General features: G+C 42.0%; 1 protein-coding gene across 1 annotated transcript in view; it reads left to right on the top strand.

Annotated features, from left to right (window-relative positions):
• The first annotated feature begins 13346 nt into the window (after nucleotides 1–13346).
• The window catches only part of ARFGEF3 (ARFGEF family member 3), a 177157-nt gene continuing 165250 nt past the window's right edge, over nucleotides 13347–25253 (top strand). The window contains 2 exon segments of the mRNA XM_047102653.1: nucleotides 13347–13431; nucleotides 22234–22285. Of these exon segments, the coding sequence (XP_046958609.1) occupies nucleotides 13347–13431; nucleotides 22234–22285 (137 nt within the window).

Below are 25253 nucleotides of genomic sequence, written 5' to 3'. Positions count from 1 at the left end.
AGCGGCCGAGTTCGGCTCAGGTCATGATCTCATGGTCCGTGAGTTCGAGCCCCGCGTCGGGCTCTGTGCTGACAGCTCAGAGCCTGGAGCCTGTTTCAGATTCTGTGTCTCCCTCTCTCTGACCCTCCCCCGTTCATGCTCTGTCCCTCTCTGTCTCAAAAATAAATAAACGTTAAAATAATGTTTCTTTAAAAAAAAATGAAATAAAGTAAGCCTTTTGGGTTCCATGAAAATACCCATTGGGAATTTCACTAGAATTGTTTGTCATCCAATATTTTGTCTTTGTAGAAGCAAGATATGTCTCCATCCACTTGAATCTCCTTAAAATGCTTCAATAGAGACTTGGAGTATTCTCTACAAGGGCCCTGTGCATAGTTTCTTATATTCATTCCTAGATGCTTTATATTATTTTATTCTACTCAAACTGCTTTTGCTGGGGAATAGTACTGCAGTTGTCTTTTTATATTAATAGCACATCTAGAAATTCTGTTAAACTCATTAATTCTGACAACTTTTCTGTAGATTCTTTAGAATTTTCCATGTAGATAATTATATCATCCATAAATAATGACGTCTTTCTTTCTTAACTCATGTTCCTCTTTTTTTTTTCTTGTTTCACTGTATTGCCTGTAATCTTTAGTCCACTGTTGAATAGAGGTGGTGATGGGAGCATTCTTGTCATGGACCTATGTCATTTCCTTCTTTTTGGTATTTGCTTCAGAATCAGAACCTCGAACAGACACATTGAGGAGGAAAAATAGATGCCATACGTTAGCATCCGTAGGCTGACACAGGGCTCTTTCTCTAACCTTCTGAGTAATTGCTGCTAAATGGGAAGAATGTTCAGGTGCTGAATAATACAAAGTAACTTGTAAATGTCCAGATGCTTGTCTTTGTCGAGATAAGATTCCATCCAACAATCTAGTCAGCAGGCGTAATAATGTGCCTATAGGAGAATTTATTCTTTATTTCAAATTGAAAGTCCGAGTGCATATCTCCCTTTGCTGCACACATGACACCAGAATTGGGGATTCTCCCCCTTCTAAATTATTAATGGAAGTTGCTGTAGCCTATTGCAGGGTCTTTAAGAAGCTAAGACTTGGAAAGGATGAGGGTAAAGTATGGAGCATTCTAAAGAACCAGAATTTCCTGTTACTATAAAACCCCAGAAGAGACTTTTCAAAGTCACATCCTCAGTAATTCCCTTCCGCTTCTCCCAAGGATGTATCTACCTGTCTCCACCGCATAGCCTATAGCAGCACCCATGTTGTCTTCTGCCTGGGTTACTGATGGATGGGACACAATCTCCATTGCTTTCACATCTGTGAGGTAGTTCATGTCCTTTCATGGTGTTCTAGAAGATTACTGCTGCCAACAATGAGAAAGAGACTTAATAAAGAGGATTCTGCCATCAACTGCACACACACACACACACACACACACACAGTAACAGAATTTAAAATGTTTGCATAGTGAATCCTAAACAAAATTTAAAAATAAATGACAAATTTAAAAAATACATTCACATTCTACTTGACAAAATTACTATCCCTACTATAAAACAGGCTCTCAGAAATTAATAAAAAGAGGTACTATCCTAATTTTTTAAATGGGCAAAAGACATGAACAGGCAGAGAGAAAACAATAAAAATAAGATGTTTGACTTCATCTTTTAGGTTTAGTTATATCCTAAAACTAAAATTAGATACAACGTTTTCTTTAACGTTTATTTATTATTTTTTGAGACAGAGAGAGACAAAGCATTAATGGGGGAGGGTCAGAGAGAGAGGGAGACACAGAATCTGAAACACGATCCGGGCTCTGAGCTGTCAGCACAGAGCTTGAATTCACGGACTGTGAGGTCATGACCTGAGATGAGTCGGACGTGTAACTGACTGAGCCACCCAGGTGCCCCTAGATACAACATTTTCACCACATAAGTTGGCAAAGGGGGAAAAGATTTCTAATATGTTGTGATGCTGAAGAGGAGAAATCCAAGTTCTCCTGTGCATTGTTGGTGGAAACAAATACCCATCTTCTTGATAATTGCCTGCCAAGGTGGGCAAGCACTTTTACTGTGTGAGCTTTTTGACTCAAAAAACCTAGAGGTTTACTCTAGGAAGATATTCTAATAGGAAAGTAATATAATAACCACAGAAATGTTCATTAAAAACTTCTTGATAACAATAAAAGGTGGAATCAACAATATGGATTGATTAAAGTTTGCTAGAGTCATACAATAGAATAATAAGCAGTCATTTAAAAGGAAAACTTAGCGGCACCTGGGAGCTCAGTTGGTTAAGCGTCTGACTTCTGCTCAGGTCATGATCTCACATCTTGTGGGTTCGAGCCCTGCATCAGGCTTTGTGCCGACAGCTCAGAGCCTGAAGCCTGCTTCAGATTCTGTGTCTCCCTCTCTCTCTGACCCGCCCCTGCTTACACTCTGTTTCTCTCTTTCTCTCTCAAAACTAAAGAAACATTAAAAAAAATTTTTTTTAATGAAAGGAAAACTTATCTTGACAGACCATTGAGTGAAAAGAAACTGAATATTTAAGAGCATATATAACATTACCTCACTTACATAAAGGCATATGAATATGTGCATTTATATATATATATATACACATCCACACACATCGACATATAACTATGAGAAAGGCTCTTCATTAAAATTGTATTAATGAGCAGGCATCAAGCCTTTGACTCATTTACTTTATTGTTTACAATGTTATGTATAATTTTCTCTAGCGTTAACTCTGTGTGATTCCCTTTTCCCTGGCACCTTGGTTCCTCAACTTCTACTTGCTTTAATAACGCAGAAGACCAAGTTTTTTTTTCCCCCCAGACTTGAGAACTCTGACATCTCTAGGCCACCATCTTTAACTTGGCCTGTATGCACTGTGATATACCAATGAATGCTCCGAGTAGAGAACATCTGGTTCATTTCTGTGCCTTCCCCTTCTGTCCAAGACCTTGGCCCTTCGGTTCTGGCCACCCTGGTTGTTTCTGATGCTTTCAAACAACCACTCTTAATTTTGTCAATCCAGTTTTATGATTTCTTTCAACAGTAAGTTTGTTCTGATACAGGTGCTCCGTCATAGCCAGAAGCAAAAGTTCAGTTGTACCATATCTAATTTTTCTTTTTGCTTTAGAGAGGTCTGGGGAGGGTGAAGAATCTTAAGCAGGCTCGGCGCTGAGCACGGAGCCTGGCGTGCTCGATCTCACAACCCTGAGAGCATGACCTGAGCCAAAAATCAAGAGTTGGATGCTTACCCAACTGAGCCACCCAGGCGTCCCGGTACATATTAATTTTTACTGAAATAGAAACTGGGTGCCTGGGTGGCTCAGGTGGGTAAGAAAACAACTCTTGATGTCGGCTCAGGTCTTGATCTCAGAGTTTGTGAGATAGAGCCCTGTGTCAGGCTCCAGCATGGAAGCTGCTTGGGATTCTGTCTCTTCCTCTCTCTCTGCCCCTCACACACCTCTCAAAATAAATAAACTTAAAGAAAGAAAGAAAGAAAGAAAGAAAGAAAGAAAGAAAGAAAGAAAGAAAGAAAGAAAGAAAGAAAGAAAGAAAGAAAAACTGGGGCACCTGGGTGGCTCAGTCAGTGAAGGGTCTGACTTGATCTCAGGCCATGATCTTCCGTTCATGGGTTCATGTCCTGCATCAGGCTCTCTGCTGTCAGCACAGAGGCTGCTTTGGAGCCTCTGTCCCCCCACCCCCGCCCCCGCCCCTCTCCTGCTTGCACACGCTCTCTCTCTTTCAAAAATAAAGTTAATATTAAAAAAGAAAATTTTTTTTTTGCAAACAAAGGAATCATTTTTCAATGTTAATAATTGTTAATGTTATCTATTTGGGAGGTATTTAAATTTTTTTTCTATATTTTATAGTGTACAAATTATACATATTATATATACAAACTCCTTAAAGTGTATTAAACATTGTCATGTGCCTTTTTAAATGTTCAAGATCACAAAGGATTTTATAAACCACCTTCAACTTAGATACTATTTTCCTAGGCTGAACTTCATAGAAAACTGAATTTAATTCAAAATTATGCTTATTTTACTTTCAGATTATACTGGTGCATGTTTGGGTCAAACAGTATTGCCTACAGGTTTCGTTCGTAGACTGTGAATTAGGTACCCGAATAAATGAGTATCAGCAAAGTAAGCTTGAAAGGGAAATTCGAGCTGGAAATTTGGATTTAGCGTCATCAACCTGGATGGTCCACATCTGCAGCAATAATAACAAATTCACTAGATATTACCAGAGTTTGAAGTTATGCTGCATTGGGACTACTCAACATTCATAAACAGGAAATTTCTAGGGTACTTCAAGGAAGCTTTCTATGCATCCTTGGTCACCTCTCTTCCATTTCCATGCTTTTCGTCTGCTATTTACATCTACACTCACCAAACATCTTCCTGTTTCACATGGAAAACAAACCATCAGGTGTAACTTCCGCCAATCCCTGTCTCCACATCAACAAACTGAACACTATCAAAACCCCGGTTTCCATCTTCCTCTCTGTATCTGGAGACTGGCCATCAGACCCTTACTGGACCAGTGGCTCTATCTGTATGCTAAAAGGCTAAACGTTACCTTTCCCATCTCCTTACAATGGCTATTTCACCTGTTAGGCTGGCTGCCTCCTACCTATTCAACTTCTACCTTTGGGTATAAATATACTTCCCACAAACAGTCTTTAAATTTCCCACTGGTCTCGTGTTTCTCAAATTTCAGGTCTCCCTGTTAGCGGGTTATGAAATCAATTAGTCTGTTTCACCAGACTGTGTTCTTCTTAGAAATGAAGCGGTATGAAATCTTCAATATTGGAACGTGGCACTTTGCATTCTAAGTCATGCCGTCCACATTGCAGCAAATACTGGGGTCAACTGAGTTGAGTGACAGCTGATGGAGGGGTTGTAATGACTATGGGCATTGGCTGGGAGCCAGCAGGCCCTTCACTCTTCCATTCACTGGTGCCTCATTTGAGTTTCTGGATTTGACCATAATTGTATCAGGAGAGTTAATGTTTTAAAAGTTTAATTTGTGTCAATGTAATTAGCGGTTAATTGTGAAGTTAGAAGAATTCATCCACTGTTGCCAAGGGCAGCAAGAGTTTCTATTAACTTTTGGTTGTGAGTTCATAATGTTCAGTGTGAAATTTTGGATTGGGCATAATCATTAGGCATTTTGTGATTTTGCAAATAATTGTACATTTTAAGAATAACTGCATGAAATCTTCTTAAGATAGTTTATTTTATTATTAGAAGAAATAAGGATGATGACATTAAAAAAACAGAAGCATATTTTGTGTTGGACTTATATACATAGTAACAACAATGGGAAAAATGTTTCTTTTAATCAATACATTCTTTTAAATTTGAACTTAATCTAAAAAAAACACAAAACAACGATTAGTCTTTTAAAAAAGGATTAAGTATTGGGCGCCTAGGTGGCTCAGTCGGTTAAGAGTACGACTTCGGCTCAGGTCATGATCTCACAGTCCGTGAGTTCAAGCCCCATATCGGGCTCTGCGCTGATAGCCTAGAGCCTTCTTTGGGTTCTGTGTCTCCCTCTCTCTCTGCTCCTTCCCTGCTTGTGCTCGCTCTCTCCAAAATAAATAAATAAACCTTAAAATTAAAACAAGGATTAAGTATAACTTGTCAAGTACTCAAAACCACTAAAAATGTATTATTTACAGTATTATTCTTATTTTAAGAGATCATTAATTTATTTAACCTTTACCTGATAGTTGAAGGTATTAAAAAAATTAATAACCAGATATTAGCTAATGAAAGTATATATTAATATATTAGTGTTTTTATAATTTATTTTTATTGAACTATAATTACATACAATACTGTATTAGTTTCAGGTGTGCAACATAATGATTTGTCATTTGTATACTTTGCAAAACGATCACCACTAGAAGCCTAGTTATTATCTGTCACCATACAAAATCACAAAATATATATTTTTTAGTGATTGGAACATTTAAGGTATAGTTTCTTAGTATCTTTCAAATTTGTAATACAATATTATTAACTATAGTCACCATATTGTACATTACAACCCATGACATTTATTTTATAACTAGAAGTTTGTACTTCTTTTTTTCTTTAATGTTTATTTATTTTTGAGAGAAGGAGACAGAGCACTAGCGGGGGAGGGGCAGGGAGAGATGGAGACACAGAATCCCAAGCAGGCTCCAGGCTCCGAGCTGTCAGCACGGAGCCCGATGTAGGACTCAAACCCACGAACTGTGAGATCATGACCTGAGCTGAAGTTGGACACTTAACCGACTGAGCCACCCAGATGCCCCTGGAAGTTTGTACTTCTTGATCCCTTCACCCATTTTGCTCACCCTTTCCCTCTGCCAATCGTTAATCTGTTCTCTGTATCTATGAGTATTGTTTTGTTTTCTTTGCTCATTTGTTTTGTTTTATTAGATTCCACATACAAGTGAAATTATATGGTATTTGTCTTTGTCTGACTTTTTTCACTTAACATAATATCCTTGAGGTCCATCCATGTTGTCACAAATGGCAAGATTTCATTCCCTTATAGGGCTGAGTAGTTTTCCACTCTGTAAATACCACATCTTCTTTTTTTCATTCTTCTGCTCATGGACACTTAGGTTGCTTCCATATTTTGGCTATTGTAAATAATGCTGCAGTGAACATGGGGTGCATATGTCTTTTCCAATTAGTGTTTTCATTTTCTTCAGCGAAATACACAGAAGTGGAATTGTTGGATCGTATGGTATTTCTATTTTTAATTTTTTGAGGAAATTCCATATATTTTCCATAGTGGCTGCACCAATTTACATTTCCACCAACAGTGCATTAGGGGTTCCTTTTCTCCATATCTTCCCCCAACACTTGTTATTTCTTGTCCCTTTGATAACAGCCATTCCAACAGGGTTGAGGTGATATTTCACTGTGATTTCAGTTTGCATTTCCTTGATGACTAATGATATTAAGCATCTTTTTTTTTAAGTTTATTTATTTTTGAGAAAGAGAGTATGCATGGAGTGTGAATGGGAGAGGGCCAGAGAGAGACGGACAGAAGGAATCCCAAGTACGTTCTGCGTCTCAGCACAGAGCCAGCCCCATGCGGGGCTCGAACTCAAAGAGCCAAAATCTCCGCTTAATCAACTGAGCACCCAGGCACCCATTAAGCATCTTTTTATGTGTTATTGGCCATCTGTGTGTGTTTAGAAAAATGTCTATTCAGATCTTCTGCCCATTTTTTTAAAGTTTATTTATTTATTTTTGAGAGAGCCCGTGTGCATGTGTGCGCGAGTGGGGGAGGGGCAGAGAGCGAGGGAGAGAGAGAGAATCCTAAGCAAGCTCTGCACTGAGAGTGCAGAGTTCGATATGGGGCTCAAACTCATGAACTGCGAGATCATGACCTGAGCTGAAGTTGGACACGTAACCGACTGAGCCACCTAGGTGTGCCATCTTCTGCCCATTTTTAAATTGGATTATTTAGTTTTTATTTGTTTATTATTGAGTTATGTGAGTTCTTCATATATTTTGGATATTAACCCCTTATTGGATGTATGATTCTCAAATATCAGTATCTTCTCCCATTCAGCTGGTGGCCTTTTTTATTTGATTGATGTTTTCTTTCACTATGCAGAAGCCTTTTAGTCTCATGTAGCCTCATTTGTTTATTTTTGCTTTTGTTGCCATTGTCTTGGGAGTCAGTTCCAAAATAATATTGCCAAGACCAATGTCAAGGAGCTTACTGCCTATGTTTTCTTCTAGGAGTTTTATAGGTTCTGGTCTTACATTGAAGTTTTTATTTCCATTTTGAGTTTATTTTTGTGTATGGTGTAAGACTAGTGGTCCAGTTTCTTTTTCTTTTTCTTCCTTTTTTTTTCTTTTTTTTTTTTTTTGCTTGTGCTTGTCCAATTTTCCCAGCACCATCTTTGAAGAAACTGTCCTTTTCCCATTGTACATTCTTGCCTCCTTTGTTGTAAATTATTTGACTATACACACAAGGACTTATTTCTGGGTTCTCTATTCTGTTCCATTGATCTATGTGTCTGTTTTCATGCCAACACCATTGTTTTAATTAGTATAGCTTTGTAACATAGTTTGAAATAAGGGAATGCAATGCCTCCAGTTTTGTTCTTCTTTCTCAAGAAGAAATGGTATTATTGCAAATGAAAATCTAAAATCTTACAAAAAGGAAAACACAAACTTGGAAATACAGTAAGTCAAACTTGTTGATAAGGCCCTCAAATATTTTCAAAGTAGGGGAAAAAAGACAAATTTGTCAACATTATCTCACCATTTTACATTGGCTATGAGAAATTGTTACTATTTAGTTTTGTATTTAGTTGTATATGTGTGGACAAAGAGAAAATTACCCACATAGTTGTTGAAAAAAATTATTCTTGGCATGTATGGTCATGGTGAATACGATCCTTGATGACAAATCATCGGAGAAACTTAAAATGATACTGCTAAGTGATAATACGGTCTCTTCACAAATTTATAGGTCCAGAGAATATACAGAATAGAATTAATACTTAGTAAGGTGCAAGCAGACACAGGTTATATGATTCTACTTGATGGGAGCACTGATATTTCAAGTTATTATACATTCAATTTATGTCAAATGTATATGACAATTTTTATGAAGGATTTATTCTGTTTAAATTTAAGCTAAAATATAACTGGTTTGAGGACCTTGATAGAATTGGAGGAATACTGTCTGAAAAATATAAATTAAACCGGTAAATTGTAATAGAATTGCAAGTGATTCAGAAGTAAACATGACCAGGAAACATAGCAGGGTAATTTCCAATGTTATTAGAAATCACCACCTACATTGCTACTTGGAAACACTGTTCACAGACTGTTCATACCCTTTGGCATCCTGAGACTTCTACTGAATCTCCAGGAATCTCTTGAAAACAAATGTAGTGATAATTGTTTAACTTCATTAAGAGTTACTTTTTGTTACATTTTGTTCACATCGGAACTATAACTGACAGGGGTGGTCATCCACCAAATTCTTCTCCCTCTGCCTCTGGAGGATATCTGGGGAGGGGGGGCCTTGAAGACCCAGATAAACTACATTGTATCCAAGTGGGTCTCTGCAGCCTTCACCAATGGAATAGAGAAGGGATTTGTGTGACTTCTATCACGTCTATCTGACGCCTGGGCTCATATACTCTCTATTTGACTTCCTATCAGCTAGAATGCAACCTGCCTAGGACCCACTGCGGGAGAACAATGCCTTCCAGGATGGTGGAGCAGTGAGATGTAAGTAAGGTACATCGTCCTCAAATGATCTCCTGGAACTGCTATATGCTGACCTGCCCTGGGACTCAGGACGTAGTTTAAATGATAAATAAAAGTCCATCTATGTTCCGTAAACCACTGTCTTGTTGGGTCGTTGTTAAATTAGCTTACCTTTCCATGAACTAATATATGTATATGTTATATCATACCGGAATTATTGGTTGTTATGAGGAAAATATTAATTAAGCTATATGAACTCAGGAATGGGAGTCACATTTTTGTTTAAAAGCTATCTCATTTGGCTAACATTTTTGGAGATGGTATTTTAGCAACAAAATTGGCACATATAACTTAACGTTTTTTAATAACTGGAGTTGGATCTACAGGAAAAAAGTAACACTATATTTCAAGATGCTGAATATATCCAACAGTTACAAAATACATTTTAAGTAATCACCATGGTTACTCTATGTTCTCAACATTTTGCAGCACAGGAAGAGAGCATCATTAGTAAAGGCACCCTGAATGGAATAAAATTAAAGATATTAATGATATTACAAGTCTCTGTGTCAAACTTCAAACATTTCCAATAAAGACCTTTGAAATACCAAGAAAAAGCACTTAAAGAAAAGATCTATTTGTTTTTCAAAATCCTGAATCCATAATTGTGTTAACGTTGATGCCCAAAGAAGAAAACTACTTACCAATGCTTTGTGATTCAAATACACTGAAGAATTTATATAAATTTTCACCATTTTAGCTGAGGATTAAAGAAGAACCTGCTGAAATTTGTAATTTCACTTGCTAAGTAGAAGTATATTAATAGTATGCATGGCAACTTATTTGTGTGAACCAGAATTTTTAACCAAAATAACTGAGACTAGTGGGAAGGAATAGACATCAAAGCATGTAGCACCTGGGTTGTGCATGTAGCATTATCCTCCTGTCTCCAGCCTGGAATGAATTTAAGAGCAGGCAAGCAAGCCCGCCACAATGAATCAAATCCTATTTAATAGTAACTCTATTCTATTTAACAGTAAGTATCTTTTTATAAATAAACACTTTGTTTCGGGGCACCTGGCTGGCTCAGTCAGTAGAGCAGGAGACTATTGATCTCGAGGTTGTGAGTTCCAGCCGGCATTGGGTGTGGAGGCGACTTAAACATTTTTTTGTTTCAGTTTTTTAATCTACCTATACATGTATCTCTGCATACAGTGGGTGGATACAAAGGGTATTTTCTACGGACCTGATGTTTGAAAAAAGTGTTTTGATGATTCTGCTCTCACTTTCCTTCATAGCCAACATTTAGAGCGGGTTGTTTACACCTGTGTTTCTCTCGGCTCTGAATCTACTGCAACCAGACTCTGCCCTCGTTATTCTTCTTGGACAGGCTTCCTAACTAAACTCTCACATCCATTTGATCCTTTTCTGTATTTATCTCTGTCCACTCTATAGCCATTGCCTGTATACTACTTTTATTTCTTTTTTCTACCACTTAAAACACGTTGCAATTTTAAAAAGAAAATAAAGATGTTTATTTTCCTGTGCGTGTATGTTTATTTTTTAAAACTTTTATGTACATCCACACCAAATGTTTAAGCAACAAAACTGAGGTCATTTAGTGCATGGATGTATGTAGCTTTTTATGACCTTCTTAGTTCATTTGGCTATGCAGTAGCAACCACTTTTCATGTCATTCAATATTCCTCTCCCACATTATTCTTAAAGGCTATATCGTATGCTGCTTTATGGATACATACATCATGGGTTATTTACCCATTTCTCTAATGTTGGACTGTAGGCAGTTTTCAATTTTTTTTTAAAAAATGATTGAACAGCACATTGAAATCCTTGTCAGAAAATATTTACCCACTTCTATAATCACTTGCTTCCGATGAATTCCTAAAAGTACGATTGCTGGATTGTAGCCATTTCTGTGCTGTATTCCCATCCAAAAATCCCTCTAGGATTACCCTTCCTCTAGCACCCACAGTACGAGAGGATCCAGTTGGCTAGCTCCTTACTAATACTGGGCAACAGCACTTACAATCTTTCAGCCAATTTGATTGATTTTTTAAAAATCACATTTTCTTTCAATGTTTGTGCTCTTTTGATCAGTAGGTGCTTGAACACTTTTCATAGGTTATACTTAGTTGCATTTCTTTTGCACTGACTTCATAATCACTGCCTGTTTGTTTTAGAGCGTACAAGGGCGTCTGTTTCTTAATACTCTGTAAAAGCTTTTCTACAAAGCTGTTTAAACTTTATATCTCTGAAATGACTTTTCATTTTCTAGTTTGTAGCGTAAGTAAATTTGCTTTTAATCATAAAGATAATAAATACTTTTTTTAAAAAAATGAAGGGGACCGCGACTTCCTTCCTGGCATCCTGCTCTCCCCATTCCAGCCACTGCCTCCTGCAGCCTTTGCCAAACCCCAGGCATCAACCATTCTCAATACCTGAAGGCTTTCCAATCCTGTTTCTACCAGGCGGCGCTGTTCTGAGTTCCCGCCCATAAATGAAACACCCTGTGGGTATCTCATTATCGGTTGCAACCTGAATACGTTCAAAACTGAGCCAAACCCTTCTCTTCTTTAACTTGGAAGAGGGGGCCACCACCCTCCCATTTTCTCAGAGGAGAAACCTGGAAATCATCCCAGATGCTAACCACCTCAATCTGTCAGTAAACGGTACAGCTTCAACTCCTTAAATATCTCTTGCTATATTTTCCTCTATTCTTTTCACCTACCATTGGCTTATTTCTAGATTACTGTTCTCCCGGCTGCCAGTTACTCCTTTGCCATCCCCCCCCCCCAACTACCACTACAGTTACATTTCTAAAGAGAAACGAATATGCTTAAAATCCCTTCTTCGTTCCTAGTCACGGTGTTCACAACAGGGAAACAATGAGTTGCCAAATGAGATTCGTGCTTTCCCTCCTGCCTATTCCAGGGCCTCCAGAGTGAAGGACATTAAGTTACCGAGAGAGCGTGCTCCCTCAGGATCTGAGGCCCTGGCCAATGCTGCTTTCCTTCCACATCCGGCCACCCGGTCTGTTTCCCAAGTTCAGCCTAAGGGTTCTCCATTGCGGAGGCTCTTCCTATCCACCCTCTCCCACCCCCACCAAAGTTGGATACCTGTTTGGGCCCCTGTGCATCCCCCCTCCCCCCCCTTTTTTTTTTCCAGAGAATAACAATTTAGCTCAAGAGAGGAAGGGAAATCGGGGTGGCGGGTGGGGGGGGGGGAATAGAAGAGACATTTTTAAAAGCGGGTTCGAGTACAAAAATGTGTTTTGAGGGTAACTCTTGGAGGCTGGGGAAGTAAGTACGCCTCTCCCGGCCTGGCTTCCTCGTGTGTATAATGGGGATATGAACCCCCACCCTCAAGCCCCTCCACGGGATAGTGTTGGTACAAGGTTGGGCAGAGCAACAGTCTATTCCCAGGTAGCGCCCGAGCCTGTCACCGAGAGTGGCCCAAGAGGGCTGCTCACTAAACAGAGAGCGCCGGACAACGGGATGCTAGGGCGCGCCGCCACACCGCGCGGGGGGCTCCGTAAGGCCGGCGGGACCGCCCCCACGCCGCCCGCCGCGGCGCAGGGCCGGGGTCGCGGGTCGGGGTCGGGGTGACCGCGGCGAGGCCCCTCCCCGCCGGCTGCCCGCCGCCGATCAGACGCTCCCTCGGGCCGCGCCCGGCCAACGCCCGGCCGGCGAGCCAGCTCCGGACATCCGCCTCCACCTTTCCGCGGGGCCTCGGGGCCTGCCCGGGCGGCGGGTCGAGGGCCGCGGCCTCCGGCCTCCAGCCTCCAGCCCGCCGCCGCCGCCGCCGCCGCCGCCGCGCGCGCCGAGCGCACCTGACCCTGGCGGGCGGGGCGGCGGGCGGGGCGGGGCGGCGGGGCTGACGTGGCCCGCGCGGCATGGAGCGGGCGTGATTCATCAGCCGCCGCGCCGGGCCGGAGGGGGGCGAGCGCAGCGGCCGCCTAGGCGCCCGGGGCCGGGCAGTGGCGGCGGCGGCGTTCCTGGCCGGGCCTCGCGCGCGCTCCTCTCGCTGTCGGTGGCCGGGCCCCTACGAAGGTCAAGATGGAAGAGATCCTGAGGAAGCTGCAGAAGGAAGCGTCCGGGAGCAAGTACAAAGCCATCAAAGAGAGCTGCACCTGGGCCCTGGGTAAGCGCGGGGCGCGGGGCACCTGCCCGGCCGGTCGGCGCCCGCGCCCCTGCTCGCCGCCGCCGGAGGGCCGCGCGGGCTGGGGCTGAGCCGGCCCTGATGCGTGGGGGGGGGGGGGGGGGGGGTGCTTCCGCGGAGCTTCGGTGATGGATGCATTTCGCGCGATTTGCGAGAGTTGCCTCAGTGATTAGATGTGGGATATGAGAATTTTGGTTCGGGCGTTAGCATCCATCCGCCTCCCCTCTGGTCTCTATCTTCTAGTAAACCTTAACGGGGAACGGCCGTCTTCCCCGCCAGGAGGCCCCCTTTTCCAGATCCCCAGCGAGGTGGATGATGGTCACCCATCTCGAGTTAGGACCAGCAGCCGGTGCGAATCCAGGGGCCCGATTCCAAGCGCCTGTGGGGAAGAGGGAAGTTGAACCAGCAACCCCCGTCTGGAAACACTGGCGAATGTGACCAGCCAGGAATGGCTTATTTGATTTGATTTTCCAGATAGAGGCCGGCTTGTTGAGTATTGGCTTCCATGGTTATTGTACATGAAGAATTACGCACGGGTGGGATTGTGTTACGTCTGCAATTCTGTTGTGGTCTGCCCTTCAGACAGGTGGGATTTTAAATTTGTGAGCTGTGCAAGCATTGAAATAAGTTCCAGGTGGCACATTTGGGTTTCCCGTCAGACCCAGGGGGCAGAACTCCACCTCAGAGAAGACCGAAAGACATTCCAATTAAGCAGGAATTTGGGCAATCAGAATTTTGTTTCTGGTTGGGAATGCAGAGGGATCAGGAGCATGCCTTGGGTGATAGTGATGGGAAGAAGGAAAGGCCGAGGAGAAACCAAGGCAGCCCCGTGGGGCCCTGGCCTTGCCCAAGCCTGCATGTGATCCCTCGGTTGCCATTCAGTTACAAAATAAAATTACATCTCTTTCTCTCTTGACCAGAAAGCAGTCAGTGCTTGTTATGACACCGATGTGGTACAACCTGAAAAGAGATAAGTGCCATTAGCAGGTTTGCCTCTAGATGTAGAATCCGATGATGTTTTAGGCAACTCTGTTAATACTTAGAAGATCCGAATTCACATGTGTTGGGTGTGTGTGTACAAGTAATCATAGCAATATCATTTTTCTTTAACATCTGCCTATCATCACATTTTCTACCAGGAACTTTATCACGTAGGCAGAACTTGACCATTGTTTACTGTTACAGAAATATGGACCAAATATAAATGAGCAGGCTGGCTCTTAAAGCCACAGGACTATTTTTGCATTGCCATTGTCATTCAGCAGAGTGATTCAGAGCTAGATTCCCAAATGCCTCTAATGAAGGGTCACAGATGGCTGAGTAACATAATAAAGCAGGGCTTGACTGCGCTTTAAACATGCCATTCCTTGTGTTCGTTATTATTTTGCTGTAAGTTAAGCAGATTTAGATAACAGGGAAGAGAAGTGTAATGTAGTATTTTTAATGTTTAAATTTTGATACTCAACATCTTGTTAAGTTATACGGCAGTGTTGCTGAGTTTAAGTCCTTGAACCCACCTGGGAAGTAAGTAGACTATCTGAGTCGAGCCTGGAGTCCAGCCTGACTATAAGAGCGGATGTGATTCCTTTCCCAGTGACTGTTCTATAGGTACCAAGAGGAGACGACAGTACACGAGATAGTTAAGTAACAGGGCCTGGCATTCGTTGTACAGGTTGAAATGAATAAATCAGGAAAACATCAAAAGAGGAGGTCATGTGTGTGGGGTTGGGGGTTGAGTGGTGGGAATTGGTGTGGGCTGGTGGGCTTTTAAAGTAGATTTGAGTTGGGATGCCTGGGTGGCTCAGTCAGTTGAGCGTCTGACTTTCACTCAGGTCATGATCTCGCAGTTTGTGGGTTCAAGCCCTGCATCGGGCTCTGTGCTGATAGCTCAGAGCCTGGAACCTGTTTCGGATTCTGTGTCTCCTTCTCTCTCTGCCCCTACCCTGCTCATGCTGAGGCTCTCTGTCTCTCAAAAATAAATAAAAATGTTAAAAAGCTTTTGATTAAAAAAAGTAGATTTGACTTGAAAAATAGGTAAGCTGTGGATTCCTTCTTTTCTTCACTTATTTAGCAAACATTTATGAAGGCCTCCCCTGTATTGAGCAGTGGGGATATAAGGACGAGTAAAATGCTTCCTCCCTATAAGGAGTGTGTTAGAAGGGCATGTCGGAGGGAGAAGACAACATGAACAAAGGCTATATGGTTTCCTGTTCTCTTTCCCACTCCAGTCTATGTTCCACCGGTCCACCAATTTTTTTTCTTTTTTTTTTTTTTTTTTACTGTAAACACTTTCCCCTCCTCAACCACCTCCATAATTTCTGTCTAGATTAAAGGGTAAATTCCTTAGAACATGCTTCAGAATCCAACCCTGGCTGTTCTTTCTTACCGCTCCCCCTACCAAGGGTTCAATAAACTACAAACACTTCCTTGAACACGCTGTGCCCTGCACACTCCTCTGCCTCTACTCATGCTGAGAATTCCATTTCCAGACTCCTAAGGCCCACCTCACAGAGGAAGCATTTCCTGAGCTCTTCAGTTGAATCTCCTCTGTGTTTGGAGCCCTGCCCTCATGACTGTCTTAGAGCACCTGCTACTTTGGGTTATAGTTGGCTGTAGCTACTCTTCTAGGGCCAGGATAATTGAGAAATATCGTAGTCAGGAGACCAAAAGCAAATGAAGAACAAAGGAAAACAAAACCCTAATTCAAGTTGATTTAAGCAAAACAATTTATTCACTGTATTAACTCACTATCCCTGGTGAGGCTAGCTGTGGGGGTGGGTTTGGTTCAGGATTTAGACGCTGTTCAAGGACCTTGTTCTGCTCTTTTTGGGGTGACTGACATGCTCTACGTGAGTCTCCATGGCTTTTGGCTTCTGAATGATCACATTTAGACCATGTCATGAGAAAGAAGCATTAGCACACTTGGACCATCTGAGGGGAGAGGGATCATCTCCCACTAAAGCCATCATGGGAGAGAAGAGTCATTTCCACACCTAGTCCATCTCAAGAGAAAGGAGTTATCTCCCACTTGCACCATCATGGGGGAGAGGGGTCACCATGACATTTAGCCTGTCACAGGAGAGAGGAGTCATCTCCCACTGAAACCATCTCTATCATAGGAGATAGGCCATTGCCATACCTAGACCATCGCAGGAGAAAGAGGTCATCTCCCACTTGGCCCATCATCCAATTGTCTCAAGAGACTGGAGCTCTTCTAGCGACTCCTCCCAGTTTTTGGTTTCATCTGTTCTCTCTTGATCCTGAGGAGTCACGTGTGTACCCGAACCAGTCCTCTAGCTAAGGAATAGAATGGCCTAACTGGCCTAGGCCTAGGCTACAAGGCTTAATGAAATCTCTGAGTCAGAGAGGGATGGTTTCCTAAAAACAAAGGTAGCTTGCTGTTTCAGAAGACAAGGGAGTGGATGCTGGTCAGCCAAAACAACAAAGGTCGACAGTGTAGACAAGTGCTTCTTTTTTTTTTTTTTTTTTTTTAATTTTTTTTTTCAACGTTTATTTATTTTGGGGACAGAGAGAGACAGAGCATGAACGGGGGAGGGGCAGAGAGAGAGGGAGACACAGAATCGGAAACAGGCTCCAGGCTCTGAGCCATCGGCCCAGAGCCCGGCGCGGGGCTCGAACTCACGGACCGCGAGATCGTGACCTGGCTGAAGTCGGACGCTTTAACCAACTGCGCCACCCAGGCACCCCGACAAGTGCTTCTTGAACGTAGGGACTGTTGCTGATGTTTCTTTGTGGCTTCTGCCCCTGTAGGAGGAGAAGCAGATGTTCAATAAACAAAGTCCGTTGGTCACTCGTTTGGGTCTTAAGTGATAGTCATCTTTTTTTCTATTTATAAACTTATATATACTCATTTTAGAATATTGAAAAATGTTTGTACAGCATAAAGAAAAAAACTAATATCACTTGTAATCTCAACACCCAAAAGAACATTAATCACAGTTTGGAGTATTTCCCTTCTGCAAAGGGTTATACTATATATGGTGGACTGTCATTTGTTTTTGTGTTTTAACTTTGGTTTTTTGGTTTTATTTTCTACTTTGTTGTTAACACTTATCTGAAAATCAGTTTTCTTTTTTTTATTTCTAACGATTTTTTTTTAAGTAATCTCTACACCCAGTGTGGGGCTTGAACTTACAACCCCCAGATGAAGAGTCACATGCTCTACTGACTGGGTGAACCAGGTGCCCCCGAAAATCAGTTTTCTTAATGGTTGTGTAACTACAGATAAGGAATATAGGTATGTATCTTTCCTCTATTTTGAGTGAACGAGGTTATGTATTTTTCTTGTCAGGGAGATAAGGGTCTGACCAGGGAACAGACAAGGGAAGGGGTCAGATTGTAGACCGAGGAGAGAATAGCATTCTCCTTCAAGAACTGGCAATCCCAGAGGCAAGTGAGCCGGGAACGGCTGGATGGGATAAGATGTCAGAACATCAGAACCGGAAGGGCCTGTGTCTTCATTTTAGAAACTTTTAGTGTTTTACGTATGTCCGGGGACTTGTGTCGAATGGATTTGGAAAATGGAGGAGAGGGGAAAGAAAACTAGAGAGAGGCTGGGACGCCGGGTAGGGGAAGAAGAGTCCATTCACTGCCATCCTTCCCTCCACCTTCCCACCTGCTTTTGCTTCCAGCCACAGTTTCTGTTATACTCGCAGCCACACCCTTCTTAAAAAGTCTCTGTGGTGATCGTGTCCACATCCCCACTTCCTACTTACCCTTCAGCTCACTTGCATCTGACTTCCTCCTTCATCATTCCACCAACGGAGGGTGAAGGCTAAGGTGTACAGACCTCGGTCCAGCAGGGCGCTCTCAGCCCCACAGCACATACCCATGGACGCCTGACCCTGGCCTCCAGGACCACCCCCTGCCGATTTTTATCACGCCTGGGCGGCTCGGTCTCCTTTGCCAGCTCCAGCACTTAACCCCTAGCCGAAATGTTTGAGTGTCTCAGGAGTTATCCCTGAGCCCTCTTCTCTTACCTCCAACCCCACTAGAGTGGAACGCAGCCAGACCCAGGGCTCCTTGTTAGCAGTTGTAGGGCTGGGCACTATTGAACATCCTGAGTTGAACAGAAACCCCTCTCTCTGATGAGGGGAACTACAATGATTTGGTTGTTTAGTGTCAAACCCTCCTCTTGGGGAACGGCATCAAACTGTCCCGAGCACTGGCCCCTGCCCTGCTAACTGGAGGCCGTGCTGATGCGAGTGGTCTTGGATATGCTCCCTGCACATGCATCTCAGGGCTTCGCTTTCTTGTTATCATGTCTCATCCTAACGACTGACCTCAGTTCTTCCCATTCCTCTGTTGGCCTTGTTGGCGACAGCATAACCGACCCTGCTGATCCCATCTTTCTGTTTTGCGGATCCTCTTGCTTACGCCTACTGTTTGTCCCTTTGGCCACCACAGACCCAGATCCTATCATCATGTTTTGGACTGTTCGTACTCCTGAGTCTCAGGGATACATCTCGTGTCCATTTTTCCTTCTGATCTTTTAACAGGCTGGGAGAAAGGTTCCTCCTCCTCCAGTGAACACAGTTCACGTTGACAGGGCTCGTCGACCCTAAGCAATGAAGAAAGGAGTCAACGCGGTTTGAGTTGAAAAACTGGGAACAAATTGGAGCTTGTGATATTGGGATTTCTAATAAGAAATATATATTTGGTCTTTGTCCTGGCTTCTGGCACAGAGCCCCTAAAATCCTTGAATTTCCTAGGTGAAGAGAACCAGAAAGTGGTTTGTGCCATGTTAGGGAAGTGACCTAAGAATGGGGGCCAGTTGCCAGGAGAACCTGCCCTGTGTTTAGAGAGTTGGAATTTTTAATCCCACCCCAGACGTCCAGGGAAAGGAGAAGGGCTGGAACTTGAGATTGGTCTCGGATGGCCAAGGATGTCATCATTCCTGGGTGATGAAGTCTCCATGGAAAGACCAAAAGAACACAGTGTGGAGAGCTCCTGGGTGGGTAAACACACGGAGGTTTGGGGAGAATGGGACCCTTGGAGTGCATGGAAGCTCCACGCTTTTTCCCCACACCTTGACGTATGCATCTCTGCGTACCACATGTTTTCACTAGGCGGCCCTGTCTCCTTTGCCAGCTCCAGCTGGCCATTCCTGGGTCATGTCCTTTTATAATGAGCCAGGAATGTAGTGAGTGAAATGTTTCTCTGAGTTCTGCGAGCTATCCTAGCAAATTAACTGAACCCAAGGAGGGGGCCATTAGACCCTTCAACCTACAGCCGGTCAGGCAGAAGCCCAGGTGACAACCTGGATTTGGGATTGGTGTCTGAAGAGCGGGGGGAGGGGGGTGCAGTCCTGGAGGACTGAGCCCTTAACCCGTGGGATCTGATACTCTCTCCAGGTAGATAGCGTCAGAATTGAGTTAAATTGTAGGACACTCAGCTGGTGTGAGAGAATTGCTTGTTCATGTGGGGAAGCCTCCCCCCTCCCCCTCCCCCGCCCCCCCCCACATACATCAGAATTGGGTGCAGAATTGTTAGAGCTATTGAAATAGAACAGTTTTTAGGTTGGGGGGGCGCCTGGGTGGCTCAGGCGGTTGAGCGCCCCACTCTGTCTCAGCTCAGGTCATGATCTTGCGGTTTCATGGGTTCGAGCCCCACATCAGGCTGTGCACTGAGTGTGGAGCCTGCTTGGGGTTCTCTCTCTCCCTCTCTCTGTCCCTCCCCTACTCACGCTGTCTTTGTCTCTCTCAAAATAAATAAATAAATAAGCTTTAAAAAAAAAAGAACAGTTTTTAGAAAAAGAATCGTGTTTCATTTTCTCTACAATTGGAGGCAGAAGTAATGTATGTAATCCACAACAATGGTAAAATATTGAACATCCAGCTTGAATTCATGAGATTTAAGAGTGAGCCTCCTTTCAGTATCCCTAGCTATAGGGCGATTTAAAAAAAGTTGAATATATCACGTCCTAAGTGTGTGTGAGAATAATGAGATGTCGCATAAAATGCTTTGTCAACTGCAAAGTCTCTCACAAGTATAAATTATTATTTAAGGGTATTGAAACAGTATTTTCAAGGAAATAGCTTTCCTTTCTATATTTACTATTATTTTTTTAAGTTTATTTATTTTGAGCGAGAGAGAGAGAGAGAGAGAGAGAGAACAAGTTGGGGAAGGGCAGAGAGAGAGAGGGAGAGAGAGAATCCCAAGCAGGCTCCACACTGTCTGTGCAGAGCCCAGTGCGTGGCTGGAACTCAGGAACCGCAAAATCATCACCTGAGCTAAAGTCAGATGCTTAACTGACTGAGCCACCCAAGTGCCCCATTATGTTTTAATTGAAGTTTAGTCGACATACAATACTATATTGATTTCAGGTGTACAACTTAGTGTTTTGACCATTGTATACATTACAAAATGTTCACATTTAAGTGTGGTTACCATGTCATCATGCAAAATTATTAAAATATTATTGGCAATATTCCCGATGCTGTACTTTTCATCCCTGCGACTTACTTAGTTTGTAACTAGAAGTTTGAATCTCTTAATCCCCTTCGCCTATTTCACCCATCCCCCACACCCCTCCCCTCTGGTGAGCACTAGTTTGTTCTCTGTACATGTTCATGAGTGTATTTTTGGCTTTTGTTTATTTTGTTTTTTGGATTCCACACAGAAGTGAAATCATGTGGTATTTGTATTTGTCTGATTTATTTCACTTAGCATAACGCCCTCTAGGTCCATCAATGTTGTCACAGATGTCACATTCTTTTTTATGGCTGAGTAGTATTCCATTGTATGTATTATACCACATCTTCTTTACCCATTCATTCATTGAGGGACACTTAGGTAGCTTTCATATCTTGGCTATTGTAAATAATGCTGCGATAAATGTAGGATGCATATATCTTTCCAAATTAGTGTTTTTGTTTTCTTTGAGTAAAGGAGCCCATAACAGTGGAATTAGTGAATTTTGAATGGTAGTTCTATTTTTAATTTTTTGGGAAACCTCCACACTGTTTTTCACAGTGTCTGTACCAATTTACATTTCCGCCAACAGTGCACAAGGGTTCTCTTTTGTCACATCCTTGCCAACACTTATTTCTTTCCTTTCGGATTCTAGCCATTCTGACAGGTGTGAGTTAATATCTCACAGTGGTTTTGATTTGCATTTCCCTGATGATGAGTGACGTTGAACATCTTTTCATGTGTCTGTTGGCCATCTGTATGTCTTCTCTGGAAAAATGCCTACTCAGATCCTCTGCCCATTTTTAAATTGGATTATTTGTGTATTTTCTGGTGTTGAGTTGTATGAATTCTTCATATATTTTGGATATTAACTCCTTATGAGATACATGATTTGCAAATATTTTGTCCCATTCAGTAGGTTGCCTTTTGTTTTTGTTGATGGTTTCCTTTGCTCTGCAAGAGCTTTTTAGTTTGATGTCATCCCAAGAGTTTGTTTTCACTTTTGTGTCCTTTGTCCTTTCTCTGCTTTTTATTACAAGAATACAGCATTTTAGCCAGTTAGCCAATAGGTTAAACTGGCATTCCAGTTCAGGTTAAAAATTTAACTATTCATTTCGTATCTCTATAGGGAAATATATCCTAATTTTAAACTTGTTTAAGGGCGTCTTTGGAGCTATCAAGGGAGAAGGATTTTGAAGTATGGATAACTTGCATGCAGATAATTGAGAACTGACCAATTTATAATTATAGGATTTTCTAGGGGGAGAAAAAAAAACTAACCATGATATTTATTTGCAGATTCCCACTCTATACATATTTATTTTTAACTTTGTAATTTTCCTTCTGCAGAAACCCTGGGTGGTGTGGATACCATTGTCAAGATCCCCCCACACTTGCTGAGGTAAGGAGACCGGAGTTGTATAATATAGTGAAAGTAAAAATCTCCTACTGGGTTTCCCTGAAGGCCCAGATAATCTTACTGGCTTATAGCCTTTTACTTGTGGACCAATGGCTTTTTTACATCCATGAAATGGGATAGATCATGAGGTTAGCATGATGGGGACCTGATTGTGGTGATTTCTAGGTATCTGTGGAATGAGTGAAGTCAGTAATCTGAAAGAAACAGCTGAGGAAGTGAGATGAAGGGATAAAATTGGTCAAGGAGAAAAATGACTAAAACCTCAATAAGAATGTAGCCAGTGGACAAAGTCTTTGACCGTAGATTGGGAAATGGCACCCCCACTGGGGAGAAGCAGCCCTACACCCTGTGGGGTGGATCTGACTCCCACCAGCCCCTTGGCTGAACACTATCTCACAAACTCTGGCCACCTACAACAGCCCTGCGATGGTGAGTCTATTTTCCCCACCTTCTGGACAATTCCCCATCATCCTTCATCAATGAGAGAAATGCCCTCTGTGGGAGATTTGGAAAGAACAAATAAGAAAGTTGCCCATAATTACACCACCTAAAGGTAGCCGCTAAAAACAGTTTAATAGATTTTCTTAACAGACTTTTTCCTACATATACATATTTTTATAAGTTAATATGAAATTTTAATTATGTCTGTTTCCTGCTTGTTTCTTCAGCCCATATCATATGAAGAACATTTTCTAATGTCAGTATATGTTCTTCAAGTTAAAATATTGTATATTCTTCCATTATATGGGTGCTCCAACATTTATTTGATAAGTTTCTTTTAAGTTTACTTATTTATTTTGGGAGAGTGAGAGAGAGTGCACAAGTGGGGGGAGGGGCAGAAAGAGAGGGAAAGCGAGAATCCCAAGCAGGCTCTGTGCTGTCAGCGCAGAGCCCGATGTGGGGCTTGATCTCATGAACCGTGAGATCATGACCTGAGCCAAAATCAAAAGTCGGATGCTTAACCAACTGAGCCACCCAGGCACCCTGGTAATTTTCTTAGTATTAGACCTTTGGATGGTTTCCAGATGTTTTGGAACATTATTAAAAATATTGAACTTACAGTCTTTTGTTGAGTATAGTCCTAAACTGTCAGGACATAATGACTTATTAGGCATTTTCCATCTCTGCAAGTAGAATGAACAAGAATTATGATTCTGTGTCTTTTAAAAATTTATTGCTTCTCCTATAGCATCTGCTGCAAGCTGATATATTGTAAGGAAATTCATGTGTTTATCAAACCACACGTACTTTTGTGTGCATAAAGCGAAATGGACAGAATGGCTGCCAGCATCGCTCTTGTCCAGGGGGGCTGGGGGCGGTGTTTCAGCTGGGGTACCCATGCACATAGGAGAACATGAAGACTCTCCTAGAGATATGAAGGCATAGGTAGTTTAAGGAAGATGATTTCCTGGTCCTCATTATTTTGGCCCTTTCCAAAAACTGATTTTGCCACATCTCCTTTTCTAGCCTACCTATTATAGTCCCTCTTCTTCCCCTTGAGCAAGGAAAGCATCGCCATTACCCATCCCATTCTGAATCTTACCGCGGTATGTTCTGCGGGGGTGCAGAAATGTCTTCCCCCAGCAAAGGACTATGAAAATACTAGTGTTTGTGTTGGTAAAAGGGATGACTGTAATGACCAGACCACACATCTTTTTGCAGGTTAGTTTTTACTTCTTGGCTTTCAGCAACGTTGAAGGAAGACCTCTTCTAGTTATAATAGACAAAAAAAGATGTTTTGATGCCAAGTCTCCTTCATTCTTACTTATGTAACTAAGTTTTCTTACTGCTTACATCTGTAAGAGTGAAAAAGTCTAGAAATGATGTTAAATCCCACCTTATTCTAGCAATAAGGGATACTCATCCATAGATGTATGAAGTAATTGAAGATAAAAGTAAACAAGGCCTACCTATCTGTTTCTTTAGGAATGCATTTCCGATAAAATTATACTTTTCGTGTTAACTACATTAACATTCTTATATATAATCATTAATACTGTTTGTATCAGTTAGGTGCATTCATAATGGTACCTCAAGCCAGAAGAAAAGTAAACACTTTTAAGCCTCATGAGCACAGGAGACTTTTAAAAAATCACTTTGTATACATTTTATACACAGAAATATAGTAGGGAGATTAATAAAAAAGCTCTCAAGAATTGAAACATATTGGGGCGCTTAAGTAGCTTGGGTGGTTGAGCATCTGGCTCTTGATTATGGCTCAGGTCATGATCATAGGGTTCATGGGATCAAGCCCTGCATTGGGCTCTGCTCTGACAGTGCAGAGCCTGCTTGGATTCTCTCTCTCTCTCTCTCTCTCTCTCTCTCTCTTTCTCTCTCTCTTTCTTTCTCTCTGCCCCTGCCCCATTCATGTACAGTGCCTCTCAGAATAAATAACCATTAAAAACATAATTAAAACATATAATATTGAGAGAAAATTAAGTTGGGGAAGCAGAATGGAAATACAAGTTCAAGGAGAAAAGAGAACAATGTAGCATCTTTTACTCTGAAGAGTTCACTCATAGGAGCGCCTCAGTGGCTCAGTGGGTTAAGCATCTGACTTCAGCTTAGGTCATGATCTCAAGGTTTATGAGTTTGAGCCCCGCAGCAGGCTCCATGCTGACAGCTCAGAGCCTGGAGCCTGCTTCGGATTCTGCGTCTCCCTCTTTCTCTGCTCCTCCCCAGCTCGTGTTCTGACTCTCTCATAAATAAACATTAAAAAAAAATTTTTTTAAGCTTGCTCATATACTTTTTTGATGGATGAAGCTGGTTTTCAAATTGGTGTGGCATTTCGATTTCATTAATACATTTAAATAAGTGATATGTTTTAACTAAAAACTGTTATAATTCCAATATGCCAGAATTATAGCCTTTTCAAGTAATTACAATTATGACGAAGAAATGTAAACGTTAATTTAAAATATGTGCAAACCAGAACTTTACATTTTTCTTA

This window comes from Lynx rufus, unplaced genomic scaffold (genome assembly GCF_022079265.1).
Source record: "Lynx rufus isolate CCGP_SWC_20201006 ecotype Redwood Valley unplaced genomic scaffold, mLynRuf1.p SCAF_6, whole genome shotgun sequence".
Classification (NCBI taxonomy): Eukaryota; Metazoa; Chordata; class Mammalia; order Carnivora; family Felidae; genus Lynx; species Lynx rufus.
This window is presented reverse-complemented; position numbering and strand designations above follow the sequence as displayed.